The sequence below is a fragment of the Tauraco erythrolophus genome, chromosome 4, assembly GCF_009769465.1.
Source record: "Tauraco erythrolophus isolate bTauEry1 chromosome 4, bTauEry1.pri, whole genome shotgun sequence".
Classification (NCBI taxonomy): Eukaryota; Metazoa; Chordata; class Aves; order Musophagiformes; family Musophagidae; genus Tauraco; species Tauraco erythrolophus.
This window is the reverse complement of record NC_141468.1, coordinates 86,235,082-86,260,962: the sequence shown is the minus strand read 5'-3', so window position 1 is coordinate 86,260,962 and position 25,881 is coordinate 86,235,082. Positions and strand designations below refer to the sequence as shown.

The following is a 25,881-nucleotide window of genomic DNA, read 5'->3' as shown; positions in this document are numbered from 1 at the left end:
GGCTGAAATTAGGATCCTGCTCTGAATCGCCCTCTGGAGGAGTCCCTCACTCTGCAATACTGGAGGAGACAAAAACATTAACACACTGAGGACAAAGCCAGCCTTTCTGGATACTCCCCTTATATTGTAATACGATACAGAAATCGGACAAAGAGTAAGGACTTATTTGGAGCCAAGAAAAACATATAAAAGTACCATCTACCAGGGTCAGGACCTCATATGAATGAAATACATAAAACAGAAGCAGTCTGCAACTAAAACAGAAACCAGCAATAGCTAAACACCACTGCTTCAGTCGATTCCCATGAAAGGACTGTCAGCACAATAACCAAATTAGAGCAAAATAAGATTAAGTCACAGGTACTTTGTATGAGAACCCTCTCAACTCATAAATCAACAGCCTTCAGCCACAGAGGGTAGAAAGACTACTGACAGGTGTTTTAAAGAGAAATCGAAAAACTTTACAAAATTTAAAAAAATTTTTCAAAAAATCATCAATGAAAGGCACTTGGCATTGGTCAAGATACTGTACCAATGGCTCACAACACTGCTTGAAAAACACCCTGACAAGCACAATGTAATGTCATACTGTTATTATCCCTCAGATGTCTTCCCTACTAAAAACCAGAAGTTTCCTTTTCATGATGGGAATGGAGCACAGCGCTTGGGTACAGCTCTCCGCGTGCAGGCATCGGGCACGTGCCAGACAGCAGAGACACACAGACTGTATATATAAAACAGTTAATATTCAAAGAAGATGCATACAGGACTTCAAAATAAACACGAGGCTGTTACCACACATTCCCTGGAATGCTTGTTCAAGGAAAAAATATTCCACCGGCTGTCTCTTTATATACACCTTCCATCAGAGTAAGTTCTGAGTCACAGGAACTAGTAGTGACTCAAACATCACTAGGAACTGACAAGCCACCAAAACAATCTTGACAAACAACACTGCTTAAGTGCTCACCACCACAAAATAAAGGACATTAATACCTAGGTTTATGTCAAAGACCATCTACAAACTTCTTTTTTTCTGCCTCCTATTTATTTATTTAACCTCCTGTATGCATAAACCCATTCAGGAAGTAACATCTGGCTCAGTATCTGACTCCGTGCAGTCCTTGACTTACAAAACAAACAGATAAATAAATAGATGCAGCACAGACCAGGTTAAGCCTCACGCTTCTGCGCTACCACTGACTGACAACAGCAGAAGCGTCAGCAGAAAAGGGCAAAACTATTTAGCACATGAGATTGCTCAAGTCGTCGCTCAGAGTTGACGCCGGTAAACACCACCACACGCCTGCTTACTTCCACTTGCCTCCCAGGAAAAGCAAGCACAGCCTCAAATTCTCAAGATGGCTCAACGAAAATAATATATCCCTCCTAACCTGAAGACAGCCACTAAAACCACTTTCTTGCTTCATAAACACCCATCAGCCCTGGCGTAGCTCAAATTCACACACTAATCTAAACATAAACGGCTTTGTTTCCCTCACCGACTATTCCCATTATTTTCAATTAATAAAATCAGAGAGGCATTACACTAAACATCAGGCTGGCACTCTGCACCCATGCACAAACAGTCAAAGAACTAATTGCAAACATGGTGGTGTAAATAGGTACAGATGAATAGGCAAATATTACCTTGAGTGGAAGGAGGAGGAGGATGCTCCTGTGGCTTCTCTTGTGATAAAAGCCCCAGGTAGCTGAGAACGACGTATTTCGTTTCGTAGTGAAATCCTGCAGGCACAGCAGTAGAGGACGCCATCAGGTTGGCAGCGCTCTTTTGGGGCGCGTAGGGTTTTCTCCGGGTAACTGAGGAAGACTGTGAGGAAAGAACAGAACGATTCGTTTGGTTTTTATAAGGCTGCAGCAGGTTATGAACTCCTGCGTAACAAGGAATGATGGAACAACCACAAAGTCCTAGCCGGGTTTTTGCCCTGATATCCTATGCATTCTTACTGAGAGAGTTGGGCTCTTCAGCTTGGAGAAGAGAAGGCTTTGGGGTGATCTTATAGCAGCATTCCAGTACTTAAAAGGGCTACAGGAAAGCTGGAGAGGGGTTTTGGACAAGGGCCTGTAGTGATAGGACAAGGAGCAATGGCTTTAAACTGAAAGAGGGGAGATTTAGATTGGATATAAGGAAGAAATTTTTCCTTCTGAGGGCGGTGAGGCACTGGAACAGGCTGCCCAGAGAAGTTGTGGCTGCCCCATCCCTGGAAGTGTTCAAGGCCAGGTTGGATGAGGCTTTGGACAACCTGGTGTAGTGGAGGGTGTCCCTGCCCATGGCAGGGCAGTTGGAACTAGATGATCTTTGAGGTCCCTTCCAACCCAAACCATTCTGTGATTGTAACAAGAACCATGCAGAGCAGAACCAACGGCCCCAGCCTGGCGCCCTGCCTGCCTGCTGCCAGCAGTGGCACTTCTCACTCCGTTTGGCGTGCGTACTCTCACATTAAAGCAAAACGAACAGCTCCCCACCCCGTGTCCGCCTCTGAACGCTTCCCAACCTGACCACACACAAAAATACAAAGGTATTCATGCAAAGAGGTTTTGAGGGATTTGGAGGACTTCGTTAACTACAATTTGAGGTAAAAAGTCATGTTCTGAGGAGCCTCTTCCTCTAAGCCTCCAATGAGTATTTTCTCAGATTCTCTACTATGATCCTTCAAAATTTTAATGCAGTAGAAGTGACCACAATTGCCTCAAATTCATTCTACTGTTCCAACAGCAATGGAAAACATATGGTCAACAGAGGCAATTCCACATTCATTGTAGGGATTGGAAGAACAGATGGTTGCGTGTCCTGGATTTCTCACCCAGACATTGTTATAAAACAAAACCCATACCTAACATCAACATGTGGCCAAAGAACTTCCCTTTTTCACTCTAATTGTTTCGTTGCTTTTTTCAAACATCCAAATAAGAAGCGCAAGAGAAACTAAGGTTAGAGAGAAATTAAAAACAGCCATAAAGGACAAGGCAAAAAAAAAAAATCATCTCAGAAAACAACACGGAAGCGGGGAAAAATCCACATTACAGATTGAAAGGAAGTTTCAGATGAATCAACGTGTTTTAGCTCTTTATATCAGGAACAGTCTGGATAGCTTTTCCAAAGTGCCATCAACTTGATGAATCAAACAACAACATTTAGGGCTTCAAGATAAACTCTCAAAATTCAGTTCTCCATCACTTCAAAGAGTCATTCCCAAACAAGTAGTAGCCCATTCTTGTTATCAAGCCCATCAGAATAGACATCTAAAAGAAAGGGACACAAAAAAGTTCATCCTACAGAATGCTACTTAACAGATACCAGAGGAGCTGGACAATTTACTAGTGTGAGACTGCAGTTATACTTAAAAAAACTCAAACCAAGTTTAAAGCAGGTAGAATGAGAAACATGGTATATACACGGAACAGAAGCTGGAACATCTCAGGAAGGTTTCCAATTACACTGGAAATGCCTTGAGACTTACAGGGAGAACCAGGTTCCCAAAGCACAATCTGCAAATGAAGCCTCGAGATTAAAAAAAAAGAACAATAATAAACAGAGCAAGCAAAAGAAAAGCACTAACCTGTCTAGCTATGCAAGATGTCTGGGCTAACTTCTAACCCCTCTCCTCCCTGGAAAGGAATTCGGATTACTAGCAGCACAACTGGTTATGAGGATAAACAGAACTGTAACAGTGCTGCAGCATGGTTACTGTGTGAGTAAACAGACTGGCAAGGAAAAATATATCTGTCAAATCGAACGCTGCAAAAGGAAAAGAGCTGGTGTAAAACTGCTTAAGTGTTCTTTCCTTCATCTTTAGCAACTCTCGTTTCTGAAACTCATTCAGTATTGAAAACAGAAGACTATTTCGTGAAGACTATCGTCTCAAAGTCCTCTTGCCACCTATCTCAAAACACCTGGAATCCTTCACCAGAAAGACGCGGTTGGGTCTTTGCTATGCCTTGAACTGAAGTAGTGATTTCTATAGGAAGGAACCAATGTCGAAACTGAGTCAACGCTCATTCCTTTTCCCTTGGAGTAGTAATCCTACATTTACATTGCCTCTTCCATCCCAGAGTGCTCTACAAGCAACACATCATACTTGAGAAAGATAAGAGATTACAGCAGAGGATAAGCACAGCTTTCGCACAAGACACAGTTACCCTTCAGTTGCTTCCATAAACTAACTCTTTCATAAAGCAGGGAGATTTGGAAAAAAATAACTGATCGGAAGACTTTAGGATCTTTTAACAATAGACCTGTTCTTCAGACCAGATCCCCAGACACCATCATCACATCACATGTCCATATCACCAGGTGTGAAAGATGCCATTCCCCAAAAAGTTAAAGTTTCCCAGCATGTTCCAGTTCTGGTTTGTTCAGCAGAGATCCACAGTCCCGAAACCAACACGCTTCTCGCAATGCCTACACAGTGAATGGGAGCCCTTCCAGACAACCTGACTGGTCTGTCCTGAAATAATCAGCCTGACAAATGGTCCAGAGACATCCAGACACTACGCTGTGGACTGAAGAACAAGACTGAAAACGTAACAAAGATTATTCTTCAAAATGTAATTCCAAATCAGCACAGAAAATGAAAGAAAACAGTCGATCAAAACAAGCATGAGACTCCATACCAGCACGGCGATCAATGTGCGACAGTGAGGCCTAATTCATGAAAATTTGAGCATGCTTAGCTCAGCACCTCTTGAAAAAAAAAAAAAGACAGAATCAGACCACAGCTTATTTAAATAGCGGTTAATGTGTCCCTGGAAAAAGAATGAAGAAAAAAGCTTTGGATGAAGAGCAAGTAATCACTTTGGTCGATATACTCTGAGAGACAGTTTTATATTGAAAAGAGAAGCGAGACTTAAGAACTTGAATGGAAGAAATGCCTTCAGCTTCACAGAAAACCATGTCACACTGGAAATGCACTTCAGAATCACCAGCCTGCCTTCGAGAGAAGCCCACGGCACTGCAACCGAATTACTCATTTTGAACTGCAAATGACAGGTTCTGTTTACAAAAAGAAAAATATTGACTCAGATACTGTAAATATCTCTGAAAATGCCATTTTTCAGGAATGAGTGGGATTAACAAAGGACACACAGCTTGAGAGACCAGATGAGAAGGAGAGCTTTCACTAGTCCAGAAACTGTTCAAGAGAGTACGACAAAGGCTCGCACGGGAGATGCAATGGAGCAGAGGAAAAAGGCATTATACAGACTACGAAGGCCTCAAAGCCAAGGCAAGAGGGTTACTTCTGGTGTCACATATTCACTGCAAACACACTGCCTCTAAAGAGATCAAAGTTTTTTACTCCATGCAAAAAATCTCCCCCTTCTCAGCTCCTGCATCCTTGGGAGAACAAAAAGCTACACCTGTTGAAGCCTGCTTAGCTTGTTACTCCTCCGACCCTGCTGGCACTTGTTCCACATGGGCTGAGCTGTTAAACAGCCCCGAGAATGGGAGTTCCAGTCAGACTGACATTTCCTCACGCAATCTGTCACGTCCTAATCCAGTGAAGAGTTGCACGTTAGATAACGGGCAATGCAAGCCTGTTGCTCACCAGCCTGGGCTGCAGCTCCAAGGATGCCATTGCATCTTCCACAGCCAGGAGGAAATGGCCTGCCTGTTGTAGAGAGGGTCTATACCTTAGTTAATTAATTCATTAGTTTCTATTCATGCCAGCTGGGTAATAACAGGATACCACAATTCCCCCTTTTTGTTTTACAATTTTTTGTTTTTAAGAGGAAAGTGAAGGTTTTACAGTGAGCAGAGACCCAGTCCATTCGTTCCGACTCCAGCACGCTTCCCTCCCGCGAATACCATGCCAGGGCTTGCGGCTTTACCTTCTTCACTGAAGGACTCTCGCTCCAGCCCTGGCTCCAGTTCAGGCTACTCTGGCTCCAGCGAGGGAGTCACAGTCCTCAGAGTCTCTCAGATATATCACGTCAGGGTCACCAGTTGTCTCTCCCCCTTTTTGTTTTCCAGTTTTTTGTTTTCAAAGGTTTTTTCAAGAAGGCTTTGCAGTGAGCAGAGACACAATCCATTCATTCCAACTCCAGCATGCTTCCCTCCCACGAATATCACATAGGGGCTTACAGCTTTACCTTCTTTACCAAAGGACTCTCGCTCTGGCTCCGGCTCTTTTGGCTTTGGCTCTGATGAGGGAGTCAGGGTCCTCAGGGTCTCTCAGATATATCGCATCAGGGTCACCAGTTGTCGCTCACCAGGCTGGGCTGTGGCTCCAAGGATGCCATTGCATCTTCCACAGCCAGGAGGAAATGGCCCGCCTGTTGTAGGCAGGGTCTATACCTTAGTTAATTAGTTCATTACATATTCAATTCAAGCCAGCTGGGTAATAATAATAGGATGCCATAATTCCCCCTTTTTGTTTTAGTTTTTTGGTTTTAGAGGAAAGTGAAGGTTTTACAGTGAGCAGAGACCCAGTCCATTCGTTCTGACTCCAGCTCACTTCCCTCCCGTGAATATCACATCGGGGCTTGCAGCTTTACCTTCTATACTAAAGGACTCTTGCTCTGGCCCTGGCTCAGGAGTCACAGTCCTCAGGGTCACTGGTGGTTGCTCACCAGCCTGGGCTGCAGCTCCAAGAATGCCATTGCATCTTCTACAGCCAGGAGGAAACGGCCCACCTTTTGTGGGCAGGGTCTATACCTTAGTTAATCAGTTAATTAGTTTCAATTCATGCCAGCTGGGTAATAACAGGATACCATAATTCCCCCTTTTTGTTTTACAATTTTTTGTTTTTAGAGGAAAGTGAAGGCTTTACAGTGAGCAGAGACCCAGTCCATTCTTTCCAACTCCAGCACACTTCCCTCCCACGAATATCACATCGGGGCTTGCAGCTTTACCTTCTTCACCAAAGGACTCTCGCTCCAGCTCTTTTGGCTCTGGCTCCAGAGAGGGAGGCAGGATCCTCAGGGTCTCTCACATGTATCACATGGGGGTCACCAGATGTCACTCACCAGTCTGGGCAGCAGCTCCAAGGATACTGTTGCATCTTCTACAGCCAGGAGGAAATGGCCCGCCTTTTGTAGGCAGGGTCTGTACCTTAGTTAATTAGTTCACTAGTTTCAATTCATGCCAGCTGGGTAATAACAGGATACCATACAAGCCTACTAACGCATATAGTGAATATAATCCCCAGCAATGAGGCTCGCTGTGTTTTAGTCCTTACCTGCAAAACGCGAGCATGCAGCGAGCTGTGTTAATCATCTGAAACCCGAAACGCAACAGCATTACGATGCCACCCGTAAGCACAACTCACCAGCTGCCACCAAGATCGACCGTGCATCTGCTCGCCTGTTGCAGGTCTGGGACCTGCCTTCTGCACTGGGATGATCGGTATCACTGTGGATTTGTAATGCACTAAAAGCACAGGTCCAGAAACAACAGCACAGTCACAGATTGCTTCTTTTCCACAAGCAACACCGCCACCACGACCGCAGTTAAGCCCCACTCGAAAACAGAATTAATCTCGGGCTGGATGTAGTTCCCATCTACAGCCCAGCTTGTCAAGCCTCACTTACCAGCTACAAACTTCATCACCCTGGCCCGCCGCTTTAGCAGAATACTTCCTGCTGGTGAGGAATTATGTCAAAGCACGCACAGTCTCAGCCAGCAAACGTTCACCCAAGCACAGACGGGAAGATTTAGCGAGGCAACGAAACCATAGCACAGGAATTTGAATCATTTTTAGGACAGCGTGTCACTGATCCATTCTCAGGTTTGGATCACCCTCCTGACAGCGATGTCTGCGACAGGTAACCACTCTGGGCTCACTCCAATCTACAGCCTTACATCTATACAGTGCTCTTTATGCCAACGGACTGAATTTCAAGGAGTTGCAGGTCCCCGATACCACACCCTGTATCAACAAGATGGAAAACGTCCAAGTGCTCCGCAGCCTTACCAGAAGGCTTGTGTGGGGATTTCGGATGAGACTTGCGTGTGTGGACTAGTTGAACCTTGCAGCAGTTTGTCTCTGAAAACACTGCACGTAACAGGCAGGACTTTCCAAAGCACCCGATGGCGATCGAGTTGGAAGATAAATCCTTCCAGAGTACTTTTCCAACAACAGATGACGGTATGACTAGGAGATTGTTTTTAATAAACTAAGTTCAAACATGTTGGAACTAGATGATCTTTGAGGTCCCTTCCAACCCTAACCATTGTATGATTCTATGTCAGTTCCACTGGAAATGAATCAATATTGCATCCATTACTGATCCTCCAGTGGTACTTAATGGACAGAAATACTGGAAAATGTGATAGTCATTTATGTGGGCAGTGGTTTTAGTTGACCTTAGAGGGAAATGTCACTTAGTGAGCATTCTGGGCAAACGGTTTAATTTTAATTTCAGGAAGAAAAACGACAACTACGTGAGTTAGCTACTATAAAAGTTTTCAATCCTTTCCAGCTTCAAACCGCCTTACCACAATATTAAATCATTACAAACCCAGCTTTCATTCACTTTCATTTTTAATTCGCCAGGGATTATTGGGATGTGGAAGCCGACAGGAAGACAGGCAGGTAACGCAGAAGCTGGAAGTTTCAGCAGCGCTGGCCGAAGGCAGAGACCGGGCGGGCGGCGGGAGCGACTCGGTTACTACGGCGATGAATGAGATATTTATATCCCGGCACAAACGGCACGGAGCGAAAAGCCGGGATGAGTCAGCCGGCGGGGTCCGCAGCCTCCGCGCCGCAGCCGCCGGTGCGGGCGGGCCGCGGCCCCGGCAGCGGAGCCACCGGCTCTCCTCGCCGCCGCCCGTTCGGAGCTACCGGGGGGGGGGGCGGAGGGGGCGCAGCCCGTTCTCCCGCCCCGCAGCCCCCCGGGGCGGAGGGACGCGTCCTTCCGCCGCAGTCACGGCGGCAGCAGAGGGGGCACCGGCCGCCGATGGGGCCGGGGGGGGGTGTGGCCCCGCCGTGCCCCGCCCCCCCGGGGGGCAGTTCTGCGGGCACCGACCGCGCGGGGAGCCGCCGGGTGCCCCCTCCCTCATCGCGGGGCCGGGAAGTGGCGGGGGGGCGGGTGGGGAGCGGGCCGGAAAGCGCGCCCGTTCCCCGCACCGGACTGCCGGTGGAAATAAACAAATAGACAAATAGATCGCGCGCCCGCTCCCACCCCCGTCCTCACCTGCGGGCGCCGCGAGGCGCGGAGGGGGCGGGGAGGAGGAGGAGGAGGAGGAGGAAGGGGCGGGCGGGCGGGCGAGGAGCGGCGCTGCTCCGGGTCGGTCCGCCGGGGGTGGTGCGAGCTCTGCCCTAATTTGCCGCCGCCGCCGCCATGCTGGAGGGGCGGCGAGGAGAGGAGAGGACGGCGGCCGGGGGCATGACGTCAGGGCGGCTCGTGCCGCGCGTCACGACCCGCGCCGAGGGGCGGGGCCCGGGCGGGACGGCTCCCCCGTCACGTGACTTCCCGAGGCGGGGCGGGAAGCGGCGGCGCGTGCGGGCGGTCGCTCTGCCCGGGGCCTGAGCGGGGATCCCGCAAGGGAAGGGAAGCGCAGCCGGAGCGTTGGGGTGTGTTAGTCCTTTTCCTCACAGATTTTCAGGAGAACAGCCGGCAGGGGGCTTCCCCGGCCGTCATCCCGTTCACGTGACTGCAGGAGTGGGTGAGCTGGTTCGGGGCTCTCAGAAAAGGCACAGTAAAAATGAAGGAAATAGAAGCAAGCCAGGAGGAAGCAGGGACATGACAAGCACCACACTCTACACTGATTTGTAAGGAACAGTTCTGGGTTGTTTTTTTTTTTCCAGTAAATGTACTTGCGGTACAGCAATCAAACATTCCTGGCTAAATCCATAGTTTGGGAAGACTGCTTTAAACTTTGCCGTAAAGAAAACAATGGAAGCAGGAACAGAGCCCCCGGAGAATGAACGCGTCGTTTAACAATGGTCCTGAACGTTTCTGGGTCACAAAATGACAGAAGGTAACAACAACAACGCTTTGAATCCCCACCGCGTATTCCCACAAGGAAAGGCTGGTGCCATAACTGTTCGTCACCAAAGGATAACCCATCCCAAGGCTCTCCCGAAGCCACCTCCGCCCCACAGCCCGGGGCCTGCAGCCTCCCTGCTGCTTCCTCCACCCTCGGGCTTTGCTCTTCGTGCTCCGTAACACGACCAGCAGCGGCGGCGGGCGCGAAGGGGGCGCGCCCGGCCGCACCACGGCTCCTCCCAGTCAGGGCAGGCGGCGCCGCCGCCGCCGCGCCCAGTCATGAGGCGAGCGAAACGCCCCGCCCCGCCCCCGTGACGCTGGCCAGAGCGCAGGTTCCTATTGGCCCGGAGGAGGAGGGGGGCGGGGCGACGTGACGCAGCGGCAGCAGCACCGGCTGCGGCCCGGACCGGATTCGCTTCTGCTCGCGGTCGCTCCGGGTCCCCGTCGCCGTCCCGCGCCCGCTGCCAACATGGCGCTCAGCGATGCCGACGTCCAGAAGCAGGTATGGCCGCGGGGCTCAGCCCCGGCGCGACCCCGAGGCCCCGCGGCGCGGCGGGCGCTGCCGGGTCTGTGTCCCCCGCGCTGCGGCCCGGCTCCGGAGCGGGGACGGACCGGCCGGGCCCAACGTGAGGGCTGTGCCGGGGCGGCGGGGGCGGCCGCCGTGCCCTGAAGCCGGGCTGAGGTGCGCCTGAGCCGGTGGAAGGCCGGGAGGGACGGCGGCGGCTCCGAGCCCTGCAGCGCAAAGGCGGCTGCGGCGCGTTTGCGTTGTGGATCGGTTTCTCCCGCTTTTCCGCCACGGCGGCGCTCTCCTGGGAGCGCGGGGGCCGGGTGGTGGCCGGGAAGGACACTCTGGGAATCCGGGTGAGAAGGAGAAGTCTCCGAAGGAAGCGGGTTTTCCCCCCGCAGGATTGATTTGCCGCCCGCTGGCGACGTTGCCAAAGCGCCATGGCATCTTATGCCAGATTGTAATGAAATGAACGATCATAGAATCACAGAATGGTTTGGGTTAGAAGGGGCCTCAAAGATCATCCAGTTCCAACCCCCCTGCCATGGGCAGGGACACCCTCAACTACACCAGGTTGCCCAAAGCCTCATCCCACCTGGCCTTGAACACTTCCAGGGATGGGGCAGCCACAGCTTCTCTGGGCAACCTGTGCCAGTACCTCACCTGAATCAAGCCTTTGTGCTTCCTGCAGTGTTTAACTGTACTTTAAGGCAGATATGTGTCTTTTTAGATGTTGCTTTCCAAGGTCTTTCCATCTCTTTTTCCTTATAGCTATACTCCATCCGTAACTTAGCGTTTGGGCAGGCTGTTCAGCGCTCTCGAATGCCTTTTTCACTTTTATATCCGAAGCAGAGTGGTGCAGCCTGGGCTCCTCCTGCAGTGGAAACTCACAACCCTGAGGTCTGACTGAGGACACTTCCTTCTGAGGCAGGACACTTTGTCCCTATTGACAGTAAACACTGCCCTTGCCTAAAACAGCTGCTTTGAGCTGGCTCGAACGTGGTGTGCGGTGTTAAAAACTGCACAGATCCAGCCAGCACCAGCCCATGGAGTTTCCTACAGGTGATGAGCAGATCAGCCGAGTTCCCTTCGTCCCCTGCATCATAAGTGCTGTGTGTCTCACTTGCTCATTCAGTAAACATAGTCTCTTGGCAAGGAAGTGTCACATTGAAAGTAAAATCAGTAGGTTGTCTCTCTGCAAAAGGGGGATTGTAACATCATGTTCTCTTGTCTTTTTATCTGCAAAGCTTGTTTCTTTTTCCCTGCCTTTTCCAAGAAGATAATAAAAATAACGCTGACATCGGGGTGGTCTTGCTTAGCCACTATGGACCTGAACTTCGAAGGTTAGTTCAGGATCTGTTGAAATATTAGACATGTAATGCTCATAGCATTTCACAGCTGCGACTTTCCTGTCGTTGTTTTACATTCCTGAGCCTCGGATGGTCCTGTTAACTGGAAAGGAGAATGCTGCTGATGGCATGGCAGTTCTGCATGTGTATAAATCCTGGTATGAACTTGCCAACTGATCCTCTGCACTTTTAACTGCTTGCCATGGTGCTTTCAATAATTTTCGCTTTGAAAACCATCTCTAATTAAGATTTTTTTTCCCACTGATAGACTTGCTTGCTTTATTCTGTCAATAATGTCTAATAGATTGTTCTGTCTGATCTGGCTAGTCTCTTCTAGCTAAAGCCAGTCTTAACATCTAAAACTTCCCTTGGAAAAGATAACCACGCTGCTACTGATGGGGAAAAACCTTCTATTCCTTTCTGTAGGAAATACTACTATGCAGAAATTATTAATTTAATCTCTTATTTCAAAACAATTACTTTTGTTTCTCTTACTAAAACTAGTTGTATTTATAGAGGCAAAAGTTTCACTTAGGATCTCCATCTCTATGAAAAGCAAAAAGGGATTTCAGCACAACAGATTTTGAAGGAAATAACACTATTCAGTTTTGTCAGACTAGGAGAGATGGATGCCCTGTCAGCTTGCTTCCATCTTAATCTTCTTTGTTACACAGAGGACGTTTCTTGAGCACCTGGAACTGTTTAAAGCACTTTTTCAAAATTTGGAAACCAAACCAAACTGGAGGAAGTGACTCAGTAATGTAAGGGTTACTGCTGCTGTACTCTCCTTCAACAACAGGCTATTCAGCGAAATTATTTCTGTATTTTATCTGCCTCTCTTGCCCTTTCTGAAATGCAGGTAGATCTCAAGTTGGGTTCAACAAGTCATCTACTCAGGTGAGCAGGACAGGAAACTGACACCATGGGTGGAAACGCACTTGCAAGCGTTGCAAACTGGAATTAAAATAAAAATTGCTGATTTGATTTTGAGGATGTAGATGTTACTGCTCACTTCTTCCACTGCACATGCTTAAAATCTTCCATTTGTCTGTTCACTTCTGTTTTTTCACCTATGTGAGCACAGTGCTGTTCTGCATATTGGCTCCGTTTTCACGTTGGCATCTTCCTTGTCTCTTTAAACATTTTAACATGAGGTTATAGATAGAGAATCTTTCATGATCTGAATAAAGATCAGGTTGTCTGCAAAATGTGCCTCGTCACTAAGTGCAAGCAGTAAGGCTTTATGATCTGCTCAAGTATACGGTGCACTCCATCTGCCGTTGGAAATGAGCCTTGACAGGCTGAGAGAGTTGGGGCTGTTCATCCTGGAGAAGAGAAGGCTCCGGGCTTTAAACTGAAAGAGGGGAGATTTTGATTGGATATAAGGAAGAAATTTTTCACTCAGAGGGTGGTGAACAGGTTGCCCAGAGCAGCTGTGGCTGCCCCATCCCTGGAAGTGTTCAAGGCCAGGTTGGATGAGGCTTTGGGCAACCTGGTGTAGTGGAGGGTGTCCCTGCCCACGGCAGGGGGGTTGGAACTGGATGATCTTTGAGGTCCCTTCCAACCCAAACCATCTGTGATTCTGTGATTCTAAATGGCCATACCCGTTGAAAGTTGCAGTTTGGTTGGGCACGAGTCCTTATGGTCTGCCCCAAATGTGAAGCTAATCTTAGGCCTGGCCACAGAAAGGCATGTGATAAATAAGCAGAGCTCAGTATAATTGCTTTCCTTGTTGGTCCTGTGCTTTATAGTGCTTTGAGGTGGTTTGAAAAGGGTTCTTCGAGTAGAATATGTTAGTGCATACCAAGCTCTACAGCAGCATGTGATATGCCTGGTGTGGTCGTGTTCAAGCTGTGGCTGCCCCATCCCTGGAAGTGTTCAAGGCCAGGCTGGATGAGGCTTTGGGCAATCTGGTGTAGTGGAGGGTGTCCCTGCCCATGGCAGGGGGGTTGGAACTGGATGATCTTTGAGGTCCCTTCCAACCCAAACCATTCCGTGGTTGTAAGTAGCCCTGCTGTGTCTGTCTCCTTCCCCAGCTCATCCAAGCTAATATGCAACTATAAAGCCCTTTTGAGCTGAACCATGTAGCAGCATTTTTTTGATGACCTTGTAAGTCTTTACAGAATTTATCACAATTTTTTTTTTTTTTTTCAAGAAGGATTTCTCAGGTGTGTCAAGGAACTTCTGGTTGCACAAATCTGACCAGAGCGGCCAGTAGCCCTTTGCCTTGCTTCACCAGTCATCTAGCATGGAAGGCCCAGGTTCCTTCAAATGCCATCTGTGCCTGACGTGGAGCAGGGACTCTATGCTAATCTTCCATGTTTCATGTAAATGAAATAAATGAACAAACCGTTAATTTTATTGTGTAAGAATTTTTATTTTTACTTTACTAATCTGGAAAAAAAAAAGTTGTTCTCACTAGTGAAGAATGAAAATACCTCACAGGTTGAGTTTTGGGTTTGGTTTTGTGGGGGTTTTTTTGTATAGTTGCATATTTAAAGTACATTCTTCTAATGACAGCCAGTGAAACAGCATTATATAAAATTATTTGGGAAAAAAAATATTCTTGTAATCTGTGTTAAAATGATCTGACTCTTTAACCTGTATGCTCAATTTCATTTCCTTGAAAAACAACTTTATTACATGGATCACTAAATGGAGTGGCCTACTGTACAAATAAGGAATAGATTTATATATATTTCCTCTCACCAAATGATATATATTCTCTTTCCAAGAGAAAACATTTTCTTTTCTCTCTCTCGTTACAGATCAAGCATATGATGGCTTTCATTGAGCAGGAAGCCAATGAAAAGGCTGAAGAAATAGATGCAAAGGTAAAAATGGAAATTCAGTGTCAGTAAGTGCAAAAGGAAAACTGCCTCTGACGTCCTGTTTCGATAGCTGCAGTCAGAGAGGTGCTAGAACACTTCTGTAAGCTACAGCTTACTTCATGTTTAATTATTGCATAGCAAAAAAAATGGTGCTACCAAATACAGTTTGTCTTTTAACAAGTCAAACAAGCTGGAGCTAATTTTGCTCAAAGTTTTCGTAGTGGTTCGTAAAATAGAAATTTATTCGTATGCGAGTTCATGCTTTTTTTTTTTTTAAGCAATCAGGAGAGCTGAGTGGTGATGTGAATAGACTGGAATAAGTGGAACACTTTCCCCCACCTTAAGCTTGAGGATTAAGGGAGTTCTCTGCATAATTAGGAATTCTGCTAAGGTTTGTCATAACAAGCTGTTACCAGAAGAATTAATTTTAATTTTTGCTTGACTTCCGTAGCATGGCAGGCAGAGACATTAATAGTACTAATATTAATTAATTAATAGCACTGATGCTAGTAATCTTGCACAGGTGTTCGTACGTGTGCCAAAATGATAAAAGGTGAAATTTAAACTGGTGGAATTATGTTGGTGGGAGTTTGTTTGCAAGCAGGTTCCTAAACCTGTGTAGCCACCTGCAGACTTAATTCCTGGTGACATTTAGCAGGTATCCTGGGGAATGAAAGCATGGATTTATATTTAAGGCATGAGTTGAATCACTTGCAGAATTCTTCCCTTAGGTTAAGCCACGAGAGTTTAGTATTAACCTGGTGGTAGAATATAGATGTTTCTATGTCATGGGTAAGGGGTGCCTTACAACCCTAACGATTTGCATTATGCCAACACTGAAATATCTTGTTGGTATTGGACTCAGCATACGTATTACTAATAATATTTCATCTCCCTTAAACATAGAGATCTGCAGAAATATTTAATCAATACTAAAGTAGGTATTCCTGATGGTCTGCTAACAGAAGTCGAGATTGTATTCTCAGGTATAAATATGAAAATTTGCCATGTGTTTTCACATGCTGTCTGGCTAGGCTTTATGAAAAAGCAATACTGGCACTCCCCTTGTGTAAGAATTGCTTAAAGTAACAAAGTTTGTGAACGCTGAGGGCTGGGTAGCTTGTTTTGGGTTGAACCTCTTGTAGGCAGAGAGGAGACTGATTCTACAAAAACAAGTTAGACCCGAAGCTCAGACAAAATGAGGTTTGCTTAACAGTATATCATAGAATCACAGAATGGTTTGGGTTGGAAGGGACCTCAAAGATCATCTAGTTCCAACCCCCCTGCCATGGGCAGGGAAATCCTCCGCTATACCAGGTTGCCCAAAGCCTCATCCAACCTGGCCTTGAACACCTCCAGGGATGGGGCAGCCACAACTTCTCTGGGCAACCTGTTCCAGTACCTCACCACCCTCAATGTAAAGAATTTCTTTCTTATATCTAACCTAAATCTCCCCTCTTTCAGTTTAAATCCATTGCCCCTTGTCCTTTATATAATATATAAATTTGGTAATTTTGTGACTAAGGAATAGGTACTGCAAGGAAACACGTCAGTCAATTGATAAAGTAAGCTGTGTCTTAGTTTGCACGGTTCTAGTTCAGCAGAACACTTCCTGAACTCCCTTTGACTTGAGTGCTGGTTGAAATGGTTTTTGTTTCTATGGAACTATAAATTGTGTCATCCTAGCTGATCTATGAAACTTCTCTGAAAGCATGGCTGTTTCCTTTTGATTCTGTTTTTTTCAGCCCACGGAATCAATTTCCAGTTCAGTTATTTAATTTTTCCTATAGGCAGAAGAAGAATTCAACATCGAGAAGGGTCGCCTTGTTCAGACACAGAGGCTGAAAATCATGGAGTATTACGAAAAGAAGGAGAAACAAATCGAGCAGCAAAAGAAAATGTAAGTTGCTTGGATTAGATGGCTGACTTCAGAGCCTAAGCTCTTGTTTTATTGCTAATTTTAAACCTGTTTTTCCATGGCAAATAGGCAAATTGTAGCCAATATATTTAGTTCTGAGTTTCTGTTTTGTTTTTTTTTTTTTCTGGGGAGAAATATCAAAGGTGAGCTGCAATAATGTAGCCGTTAGTAACTGGGGTGAAAGAATCCTTCCTATTTCTTTATGTAGTTCCTGTCTAGAACTCTACCCTGGTCTGTTACTCTGGACAAATGGTCATGCCAGGTTTAGTTTTGGTGGTTCTTTAGTGAAGGACGGGGTTCTGCATTGTATCGTTTGTGCAAGTTCAGAAGCAGATTCAAACAGGCCAACAGGCTTTGTTACTAAATGTTGTAGAATTGTTATCTTTAAATGTAAAGTACACAGCTAAATATTGCAGTTCTTCTGTCCAAGTCTGATGGATTGACTCAGCTTTATCATGCAACTTGCAGTCAGATGTCCAACCTGATGAATCAAGCAAGACTGAAGGTCCTCAAGGCGAGGGATGACCTTATTGCAGTGAGTATCTCTGTAGTAAAGACACAGAGGTTCTATTTCTACCATCCGTTAGGAAACGATCTTAACCATTCTCTAAAGAAAAACATGATTTGCAATGGAGTGACGTTTGCTTCAACATACAAAAATGGCTTTCTCAGCTGCTCTGAAAAGTCATTAAGGATTTGGTCCAGCTTCACTAATCTGCTTTTAGCTTGTTTTCACAGTTTCTATCACCTGCTCTTTTTGGGGAAGTGCAGTTCTCTGCCAGGAACATTGCAGGCAGTGTGGTATCTATCATCTGGACAATAACTTATTTCTTTAAAAAGCAGGAACTCTGTCTTGCACAGTCAGAAGAACTTTGCAGTTCTGTTTGCCTGCAGCAACATTTATGCATTACAGCTGGCATGGCTCAAGCAAGTAGGCTTGAAACACCACTAACTGGGTTTTTCTATCTCCTTTAGTGGCCTCTTCTTGTTCTTCTAGTCAGTGACCAGTCTGTATATTGACATATAGAGCGAGCGAAGGTTTGTCAGAGCAGGCTATGTTTAGTCTTAGTTCAGGCCTACTGTGCTTATCTTACACCAGGCGTAGTGTGTCCTCATTCTGCTCATTCTACAGCTTGCAGGTTTCCCCTTCTCTCTTACCCCATCTCAGAAGCAGTTTGAGTGTTCCATATGCTGCTAGATGGTGCTGTTGAGCTATTGGAAAAGCTGCAAGACCTGTAAAAGTAAAAAATGAAAAATTGAGTCATGTTGCTCGAGTTGAGGCTACCGTGAAAAAGAGGACCCAGCAGAAGAAAAATCACCAGTTTATTGATTCTTTAAACCTGATTTCAACTTTAGATTGTATTCACAGAGAGAAGGAAGGTGGGTGGCTAAAGAGCTAACCCTATTGTGGTAGTCTCTGCTGGGTAGTCTCTTCCTCATTTATCAGCTGATTCAACCTGATGCTTCTGAGTAATGCATAACACTCTTCCTCATTTTAAAACATTTCAAGTCACATGCTGCTAGCTCTTGCTTCCCTTATCAGATCTTGGCCTCTTTCATGAACGAGAGAGATGAGCAGTTCCAGAAATGCTGTTACTTTAGGATGGACAGGATAACTAGGTTGGACTGTGACGTTGGATTGTGTTAGTCTTGTATCCTAGTACTGATTGTGTTAACATGCACTCTTCTTTGAAACACTGAGAGGCAGGACAGTAAAGAAAGGTTTCTACAAAATCAGACAATTTCTTTATCTGAAGTAATTATGATGGTTCAGTTCTAGGAGCCATGTTTGAGTTGACTCAAGTTTGTTAAAAATTCAGTCTCATCTGATACTGATTTGTTGAATAAAGATAAGCAAAACCAGCTACTTCAAATTAAAAATAGGCTCTTGCTTTTAAATTTTGTCTTGCGTTTACTTACAATTAAAAAATAACTCGACCTGAATATTGTTTGATAAAAAGAAAGATGAGATTTCTTTGCTCAACCACAAAGCTGAAGAAATTAGTTATTCGGACAACTTTATTAGTTTACTTTAGGCAATGATGTACAAAATACTTAGTTTGTCTGTCTGAGTTAATATTATGAATACTATCCTTTTACCACTGAGGTCTCCCTTTTTCATGAAAAAGGAATTATTGTCAGGTTATAATGAGTTCAGATCAGGGCAGGGAGAAGGGAACTGTTTGGAAAGGGTATTGTGCCGTGCACAGAAACGAAGGTCTAACTTGGATGAGCATGAGCAACGGAGCTGGAGTCTCCGTTGACGTGTTGGCAGGACGTGATAGCTATAACAGGAGTACAGAAAGCTGGTAGGCATGGAACCAAACGCCACACAGATGGGCTCTGCTGATCTACTTTCTTCTGAATGTAGGAATTGCTGAATGAGGCCAAGCAGAGACTTGCCAAGGTGGTGAAGGATCCTGCCAGGTACCAGACACTGCTGGACGGACTAGTTCTACAGGTAAATATTGAAATTGTAACAAAGAGGTGACCGCAACCCCTGTCCTCCTAGGTGTCTGTCTTCAGACATAACCCACTGGAGGTTACAGTTGTATTGGAGTCTAGATCAAACATTGCTGGGTGATCTTTGAGTTTTAAACATCATTTCTGCTATTTCTTTCGGTCTTAGATTCTGAACAGATGAGGCTGCAGCTTATTTTGAGGTGTAAAACCTGGTATAGCAAGCAGCAGTTCCGTTATAAGAATAACTGCAGGTGCACGCACGTACATCGTAACATGCACATATAGGATGCACGCTTTAAGCTTCTGCCCTAATTAGTTGGATCAAATGCACTTTGGCAAAAGCTGTTTATTCAAACCTGGAAGTCAGTAGTTATCTCACAGTTGGACTAGATGGAACTAAACCTATTCTATTCTACTCTACTCTATTTCTACAGGAACTGCGAGACAGGATTTAGTAGAACAGGCACCTGAAACTACTACATGTCTTCTCCAACAGCTGCATAGAATCACAGAATGGTTTGGGTTGGAAGGGACCTCAAAGATCATCTAGTTCCAACCCCCCTGCCATGGGCAGGGACACCTTCCCCTAGATCAGGTTGCTCAAAGCCTCATCCAACCTGGCCTTGAACACTTCCAGGGATGGGGCAGCTACAGCTTCTCTGGGCAACCTGTTCCAGTGCCTCAGAGTGAAAAGGTTCTTCCTTAAATCTAATCTCAGTCTACCCTCTTTCAGCGTAAATCAATTTTCCCTTGTCTTATCACTACATGCCCTTGCAAAATAGGAGATTTTTTTTAAGACAATTAAAATGTTACTTTTCTGATACTGTAATGGTTATCTCGTGCAGGGATTCTACCAGCTGCTTGAACCCAGAATAGTTGTTCGGTGCAGGAAACAGGATCTCCCTATGGTTAAGGTAAGGCACCTAGAATAGTATGACAGTATCTTCCTCATGAAAGCTGGGACCTAAGTGCAAATCTTTGCTGCTCAGATCCCATCTGTGTGACAAGAAAACATGTGCTTGCTGCACTCTGCTGCAGATGCAATGCAAGAGAACAAGCATGCTTTTCAAGTTGGGGATGATTTGCTTGCTTGAATATTACCTAGGAAACTTCAGACATTGCTACAATATTAAGAATAATAATTAGTTTTGGCTCAAAAGCCATACTGAAATATAGTTGCTTAATAAAAAAAAGAGGGGCCTCAATCCCTTCGTTTTACTACTGCAAATGAATGAGTGACCAAACCCAAGTCATGCACTAGCATTTGTCAATGCTAATTAGAGGTTTATCTTGTATCCTAGACTGCTGTACAGAAGAGCATTCCCATCTACAAAAATGCCACAAAAAGGGATGTGGATGTTCACATTGACCAAGACAACTTCCTGCCAGAGGAAATGTAAGGAAAATGAGAGTCTTTTATACAGACTAACTTAATGCAGCTTTTCAAGCCACAGCTCCTACTAGAGCAGTCTCAGAAAATTATGCATGGAATATCCCTGCAGTGCATCTGCTGCTGTTCTAGTGGAGTTTGGTGCTTCTTTGTATTAATCAAGTACAGACCCTGCAGTTTCCTCCAGACAAGTGCTGTCCTGATCAAAAACATCAATAAAAGCTTTGTGTAACCTCCATCCTGATTCAACAGTGCTGAAGTAGAGGATAACTATGCAGAAACTTAACTATTGGTCTTTTAAAGAGAGAGAATGCAGATGTGGCAATGCTTCCTACCTCCAGATGAAGGAGATTGAGTTGTGAGGTGCTGCAGGACCATCACCTGGTGGGCATCTATGTCTGTTACGTCTGCAAGGCTCTATTTCCATATGGTGCCATAAAGAACGCGGTGCAAAGCTGTATATTCTGATAATCAGCCATCTCCATGTATGGGCCAGCAAAAAACCCTTCCAGCATTCTTCCTCACGTCCCCAAATCTGCAAGCTGTCTATTAATAATAAAATACAGAGCCTGAAGCTGTTTTGAAGTGACAAATTTCATAGATCATACTATTAAAGACCCTTGTATGTAGCTATGGTTTCTAATAACTCTGAAGATACTCTGCAGTGGTGCTTCACTGGATGGCTTTGTGCTGACTCCTATTAAGACACCTTCAAAAAAAGTTTGTTTTTTTTTTTTAAAAAAGAAATCTATGTATCTGACTTGCCTGTAACCACTGATTTGGGATAATATCTCTGCCACGTTCTGACTTTGACATGAGTCTTGGGTTTTATGGATTTTTTTTTTCCCTTTTCTAGTGCTGGAGGTGTTGAAATCTACAACAGTGATGGTAAAATTAAGGTTTCCAATACCCTGGAAAGTCGACTGGACCTTGTAGCCCAGCAGGTAAGTTTTTCTACGTGCTGAAGTGAATAAGATATAGTTAACTAGTTTTGTCTTGTAATTAAATCCTTGTGTTTCCAGTGTGTTAACAGTCACAGTAGTGTGTGGAATCAGACTTGTGGATGACAAGTAAGAAGTTATTTTTGAATGGAAAGAAGCAAACTACCGTTTGCTTCTCTGCAACAAACATGGCTTTTCCCAGAATGATGCCTTTTGAATTAAGCATGAGCATAGAACTCTAGAAATTATGACAGTGAAAGATTTGTTATGACTACACTGCAGTCAAGATGTGGAAATAGCGAGGCTAACTTGAATTACTGAAGCTAGCTTGAGTATACTGGAAACTTTTGCTGAGGCCTGTTATGCCCTAGTGGAAAAAAACCCTCTTTGACATCTTTTTTATGGTGCAGTATCAGCAATCTGTTAAGTGTGTAGAGTAGCAGGCAGCGTGTCATCAGATAAAGGCTTCAGAAACCTCCAATGAATTGACATCTGGATTTTGAAGCCTGGCCTAGCCATCACACCGTGCCTGCGAGGAGGAACGTCCTGCAGTTGTATTGCCCATTGCATGTGACTGATGTACTTTTTCTCAACAGATGATGCCAGAAATCAGAGTGGCTCTCTTTGGTGCTAATGCCAACAGGAAGTTTTTGGACTAAACCTCTATGAGAGAAGGTGGGATCTGTTCCACTGCCATACTGAACAGGGATGCAAAAGCATCTGCTCATTTAAAATCTTGAAATATAACATTACCTTGTCATCCAATATCTGCTCTTCAATGGAATGATTTTGCCTACCTGCTGTGCTTAGCCTCTCCACTCGTGGTTAGAATGTATTATTGCTTAAAGGATGTGAAGAAACACGTGTTCACCCAGCAGTGACACTAGAAAATGGAGGCATTTGAGCTCTTGGCTTTCCTTGCACTCTTGTGGCTCTGTAAAGACAAGTGGTCCATTTAGGGTCACTCTCCTTGCTTTGGCCACGTCTCTTTCAAGTTGTCTAATCTGTGAAGTAAATTACTATGCTGTCGATGGGAAATCCCTTTCCAGTTCAGCTCTTCAGTGTTAGAGAGGGCATGCATTCCTTCCCAGGGTTAGTAGTTTAATTCATGTTAATTGGTCAGGCATTTTTCTGTTCTGTATATGTGATTTAAAAAAAAAAAAAAAGCCTGAGCCTGTAAAACTTTATTTATTAAAATAAAAATGCGTGTGTCTGTGGAGTTCTTTGTAGCTTCTCTCTGGGGGATGGACAGCAGCCTTTGAAAAGTAGGCTTGTGTGCATAAGGACTTAGGGCTGCGTGCAATAACTGGTCTGTGAAGCTGGAATTCAAGTGTACGGAGTACTGACAAGCTGTTTGCCTGAGTAAAGTTGGATTGTTGGCAAGCCTTTTGGATAGGACTCTTAAGATGAGCCTCTTTATTTCTAAAAAATGGGTCAGTAGCTTTGCTCCCTCCATCATCTTTCACGAGAGAGAGCCAGAGTGCCACAGCTGCGCTCCTTACGTATAACAAATGCAGTTCGCTGCCAGTGACAGGGTCGTTGCTTCTGTGCAGGAGACCCAAGCCATACTCCTGTAGTAGTTGTGTTTCAGGATTTGAGGAACAACAGCCGACTCTGTTGCAACTATTCTGTCTATTGTTCGAGTTACTATCAAGTTAAATAACAGTAATGTAACTACATTCACTACCTAAACTTAGGTTTTACGAACACGTGCTTCTCCTTTGCTTCTGCTGTGATGGAGTGTTGTCTCCAGCTTCTATGGTGCAGGATAGAAAAATTCTGGAGGTGACTTTCCACGCTACAAGCTTCTGCCAGAATACCTGCCTCTTCAGCTAGTTCTCAATTCTGAAACTCGTTTCACAGAAATAAGAAACTGCTGAAACAAACTACTGCTTGAATGTGTTTTGAAATCATCTTCTCTAAGCATTGCAGTGATTCAGGAATGGTAGGAATTTTGAGGAATAGTTGCCAAGCTGCAGCAACACTGCTTTGTGCAGTGGTTTTTAAGCTGAGGCCCTTTCTTCTCAACTTGAGGTGCATGCCCCCGCGTAAAGTAAAGACTCTAAATGCTACATAAGCCTTTCACTGCCTCATTTCTCTAAAATGGAGATTGCTGAGAAAATCCTGAATCAAAACTTAGTTAATCTTTCTATTTTCTCTTGCAAGATAAGACTCTTCAGCAAGGTTTGTGAGGTTTTGTTGGGTTGGGGGATTTTTTTGGTTGTGCTTTTTTTTTAGTTTTGCTGCTCCTTGCTGTTGCATTTGGTTCTTGTCTTCTGCGTAAGTGGTTATGGTGTTTATTCTTTTAGTGCTTTGCTTTTTGATACATGGTTCTATGACTGGGCAATAAGTGTATCTCGACTAAAATCCTACTTTTTCCAAGAATTTTGGATAACTACTAAAGCTTTCATTTTTGCAACCGTCAGTGACAGAGCTTCCTGACTAAGTGTTGGGATCTGGTTTTGTGAAACACTTGTAGTGAAGGAAAAGCCTTTGCACATGGGCACCTAACTGGGCTCTTTCTTCGTTGAAACAGTACTTTTTGGAACAGATTTATTTTGGTCGTTTTGGTGGTTTCATCCAACTCATCCACAGGCTATCTGCCAGTGCTTTGACAATGCAGTTGAATTTGAGTCCTTATTTTCTCTACAGCTAAGGGTAGGAACAGAAACTCTAAATGTTGAACCAGTGTGCTGCGTATGGAAGTCAAATATTGCAGGGTGAGACAAGAGGAGGTTACTAATCTTTGGTAGGTGATGTGCACTGTGAATATTTGCTCCAGTGCCTGATGGAAAAGCTTCAAACAGATCGTAAATCATCTCTGTAGAAGTGAGTGGCCGAGATCTGGGCATCCTCATTCCAAGTGCAGCTTTTGTGTTGTCCTAGTGCTACTGCTTCGCTTGGAAAACTGACACAGGCAATGGAGCAACGCGTGGAGATAAAGTCACAGGCAGAATAAAGTAAAGGTCGGGGCACAGAAGAGACAGATGGCTCTGCTGCAGGTCATGCTGCAATAATGGGCCATATTACAATATTATCTTCAGGTAGGTTTTATTCAGGAGAAAAAAATATGTTAGAAGCTGTCAAGACTTTTCTCTGACACCAGTGACATAAACATGCTCGGCTGAGACAAAAAGGGATTCATTCTACAGGGTCTCATGGGCTGTTGCTTTCATGAAGTTAACAAGACCTTCACAGATCCAGATCTTGTATATTTTTGAAAAGCAAAAGAATAACTCGTTAAGTGTCTGACTGTGGAACTCATGGTGGAAGATATTGGAGTTGCTATTCACTTTCCTCTTGTTAGTTTTGTATCTTCCTGTGCAGGAAGGAGGAAGAAATAGCCTCTGTCATCCTTACCTACGAAAATTAGGGGCTGCAAGAATGATTTTAGTGTTGGTCTATCACTTGGGCAGCAGTGATTCCAAGCAGGTCCTTAAGAAATGGTCTCAGGTTTATGTGTATCACATCTGAAGCCTGAGGCTGGTGGTTTAGCCCCCCCTGCCTCACCCCACGCTAAAGGAAACACGTATGTTTGCTCAGTTGATGAGCAGAATTGCAGGCACTCGGAGCTTGAGCCAGGGCAGCTGCGACAGGAGCTTCCTCGGGCACCAGCAGTTTCCTGAAACTGTGTTTTAAGAAAGCGCTGATTAATTTTAATTTTGGGACAACCACATGGGAGAATTTAGTTACAAAAATCAGTGTCTGCGTTACCTGGAACATCCCTGTCCTTCATTCCAGGTAACAGAGGCTGTTACCAAATTTTATTGCCTTAGAATTGGAGAGAAAAACAGGGCTACCCCATCCACGTTTGCCTAGTATAGTTGGTAATCCTGTTGTGTCTTCATCCAAGGTTTGCACTCAGGTTTTTACAAGTAACGTGTGAAACAAAAGCAGCGTTTCAGGTGGATTTCAGAGTTCCTACTGGAACAGCTTTGCAGCACTGTTCTGTTGTTTGAACTGTACTGCTGATTTAAGCAAATGAAGTAGGGCGCACAATTTCTTTTTCATACTGATTTACCTGATGACCTAGGGCAAATCCATGAGGATATTGATCTCTATTCATCTTTGTATAAGCATGCAAAATATTCCAGTTGGGTATAGTAAACAAACAGGAAACAAAGGAGGTGTTAAATCAGGCTTCAGGTAAAAGAATTAAGTTGTGATGGGAGAGGCAAGCACTGCAGATGAATGGAGAGTGCAGAGCTGGTTCTGTCTAGTGCTGGAAAAGGAGTTAGGGAAATAGATAATGTTCCACTTGTTCGGCACAGTTGGCAGTGGGAAATTTAACAGCAGGTTTGGCACTAAGTGATCAGCAGAGAACTTAAAATGTTACTGCACATCTGAGTCGCAAACCCTTTTTCGGTGCTTGCTTTTCACACTGAGAGCTGTTAACGTTAATCAGAGACACAGATGCTGTAGGAATGATCCCTGGAGGTGCACACAAGTGCGACCGGCTCTCTGTTTCCGAGCCCAAACTCCCCGCACTGAGTCTCTGCTCCAGCCCCTTTCCCGGCCCCGGGAACGCAGCTC

At 45.0% G+C, this 25,881-nt stretch overlaps 2 protein-coding genes across 7 annotated transcripts in view; one reads left to right on the top strand and one right to left on the bottom strand.

Annotated features, from left to right (window-relative positions):
- Nucleotides 1-9,174, bottom strand: part of BCL2L13 (BCL2 like 13) — a 41,223-nt gene extending 32,049 nt beyond the window's left edge. For 2 of the 3 annotated variants that reach the window (XR_015222100.1, XM_086609660.1), the window contains exons 1-2: nt 5,851-5,869; nt 1,651-1,831 (exon numbers count right to left, since the gene is read on the bottom strand). Coding sequence is in view for 1 of the 3 variants with exons in the window: in XM_086609660.1 (XP_086465786.1) it covers nt 1,651-1,774 (124 nt within the window). In the remaining 2 variants the exon portion in view is untranslated. Of the gene's footprint in view, nt 1-1,650; nt 1,832-5,850; nt 5,870-9,156 lie in introns of those variants that run through there. The other variant, XR_015222099.1, reaches the window with a different exon arrangement.
- A 1,180-nt stretch (nt 9,175-10,354) lies between these two features.
- ATP6V1E1 (ATPase H+ transporting V1 subunit E1) lies at nt 10,355-22,561 on the top strand. Of its 4 annotated transcripts, none has more exons than XM_086610641.1 (9): nt 10,355-10,453; nt 14,574-14,639; nt 16,427-16,536; nt 17,023-17,089; nt 18,926-19,015; nt 19,863-19,931; nt 20,319-20,413; nt 21,264-21,351; nt 21,945-22,561. In XM_086610641.1, exons 1-9 carry the CDS (start codon nt 10,421-10,423, stop codon nt 22,005-22,007), a joined length of 681 nt encoding a protein of 226 aa, XP_086466767.1. In that variant the 5' UTR covers nt 10,355-10,420; the 3' UTR covers nt 22,008-22,561. The 4 variants fall into 4 exon arrangements, with proteins under 4 accessions (XP_086466767.1, XP_086466769.1, XP_086466770.1 ...); XM_086610642.1 differs by lacking the exon at nt 10,355-10,453 and adding an exon at nt 13,965-14,132; XM_086610643.1 differs by lacking the exon at nt 14,574-14,639.
- The last annotated feature ends 3,320 nt before the right edge of the window (nt 22,562-25,881 follow it).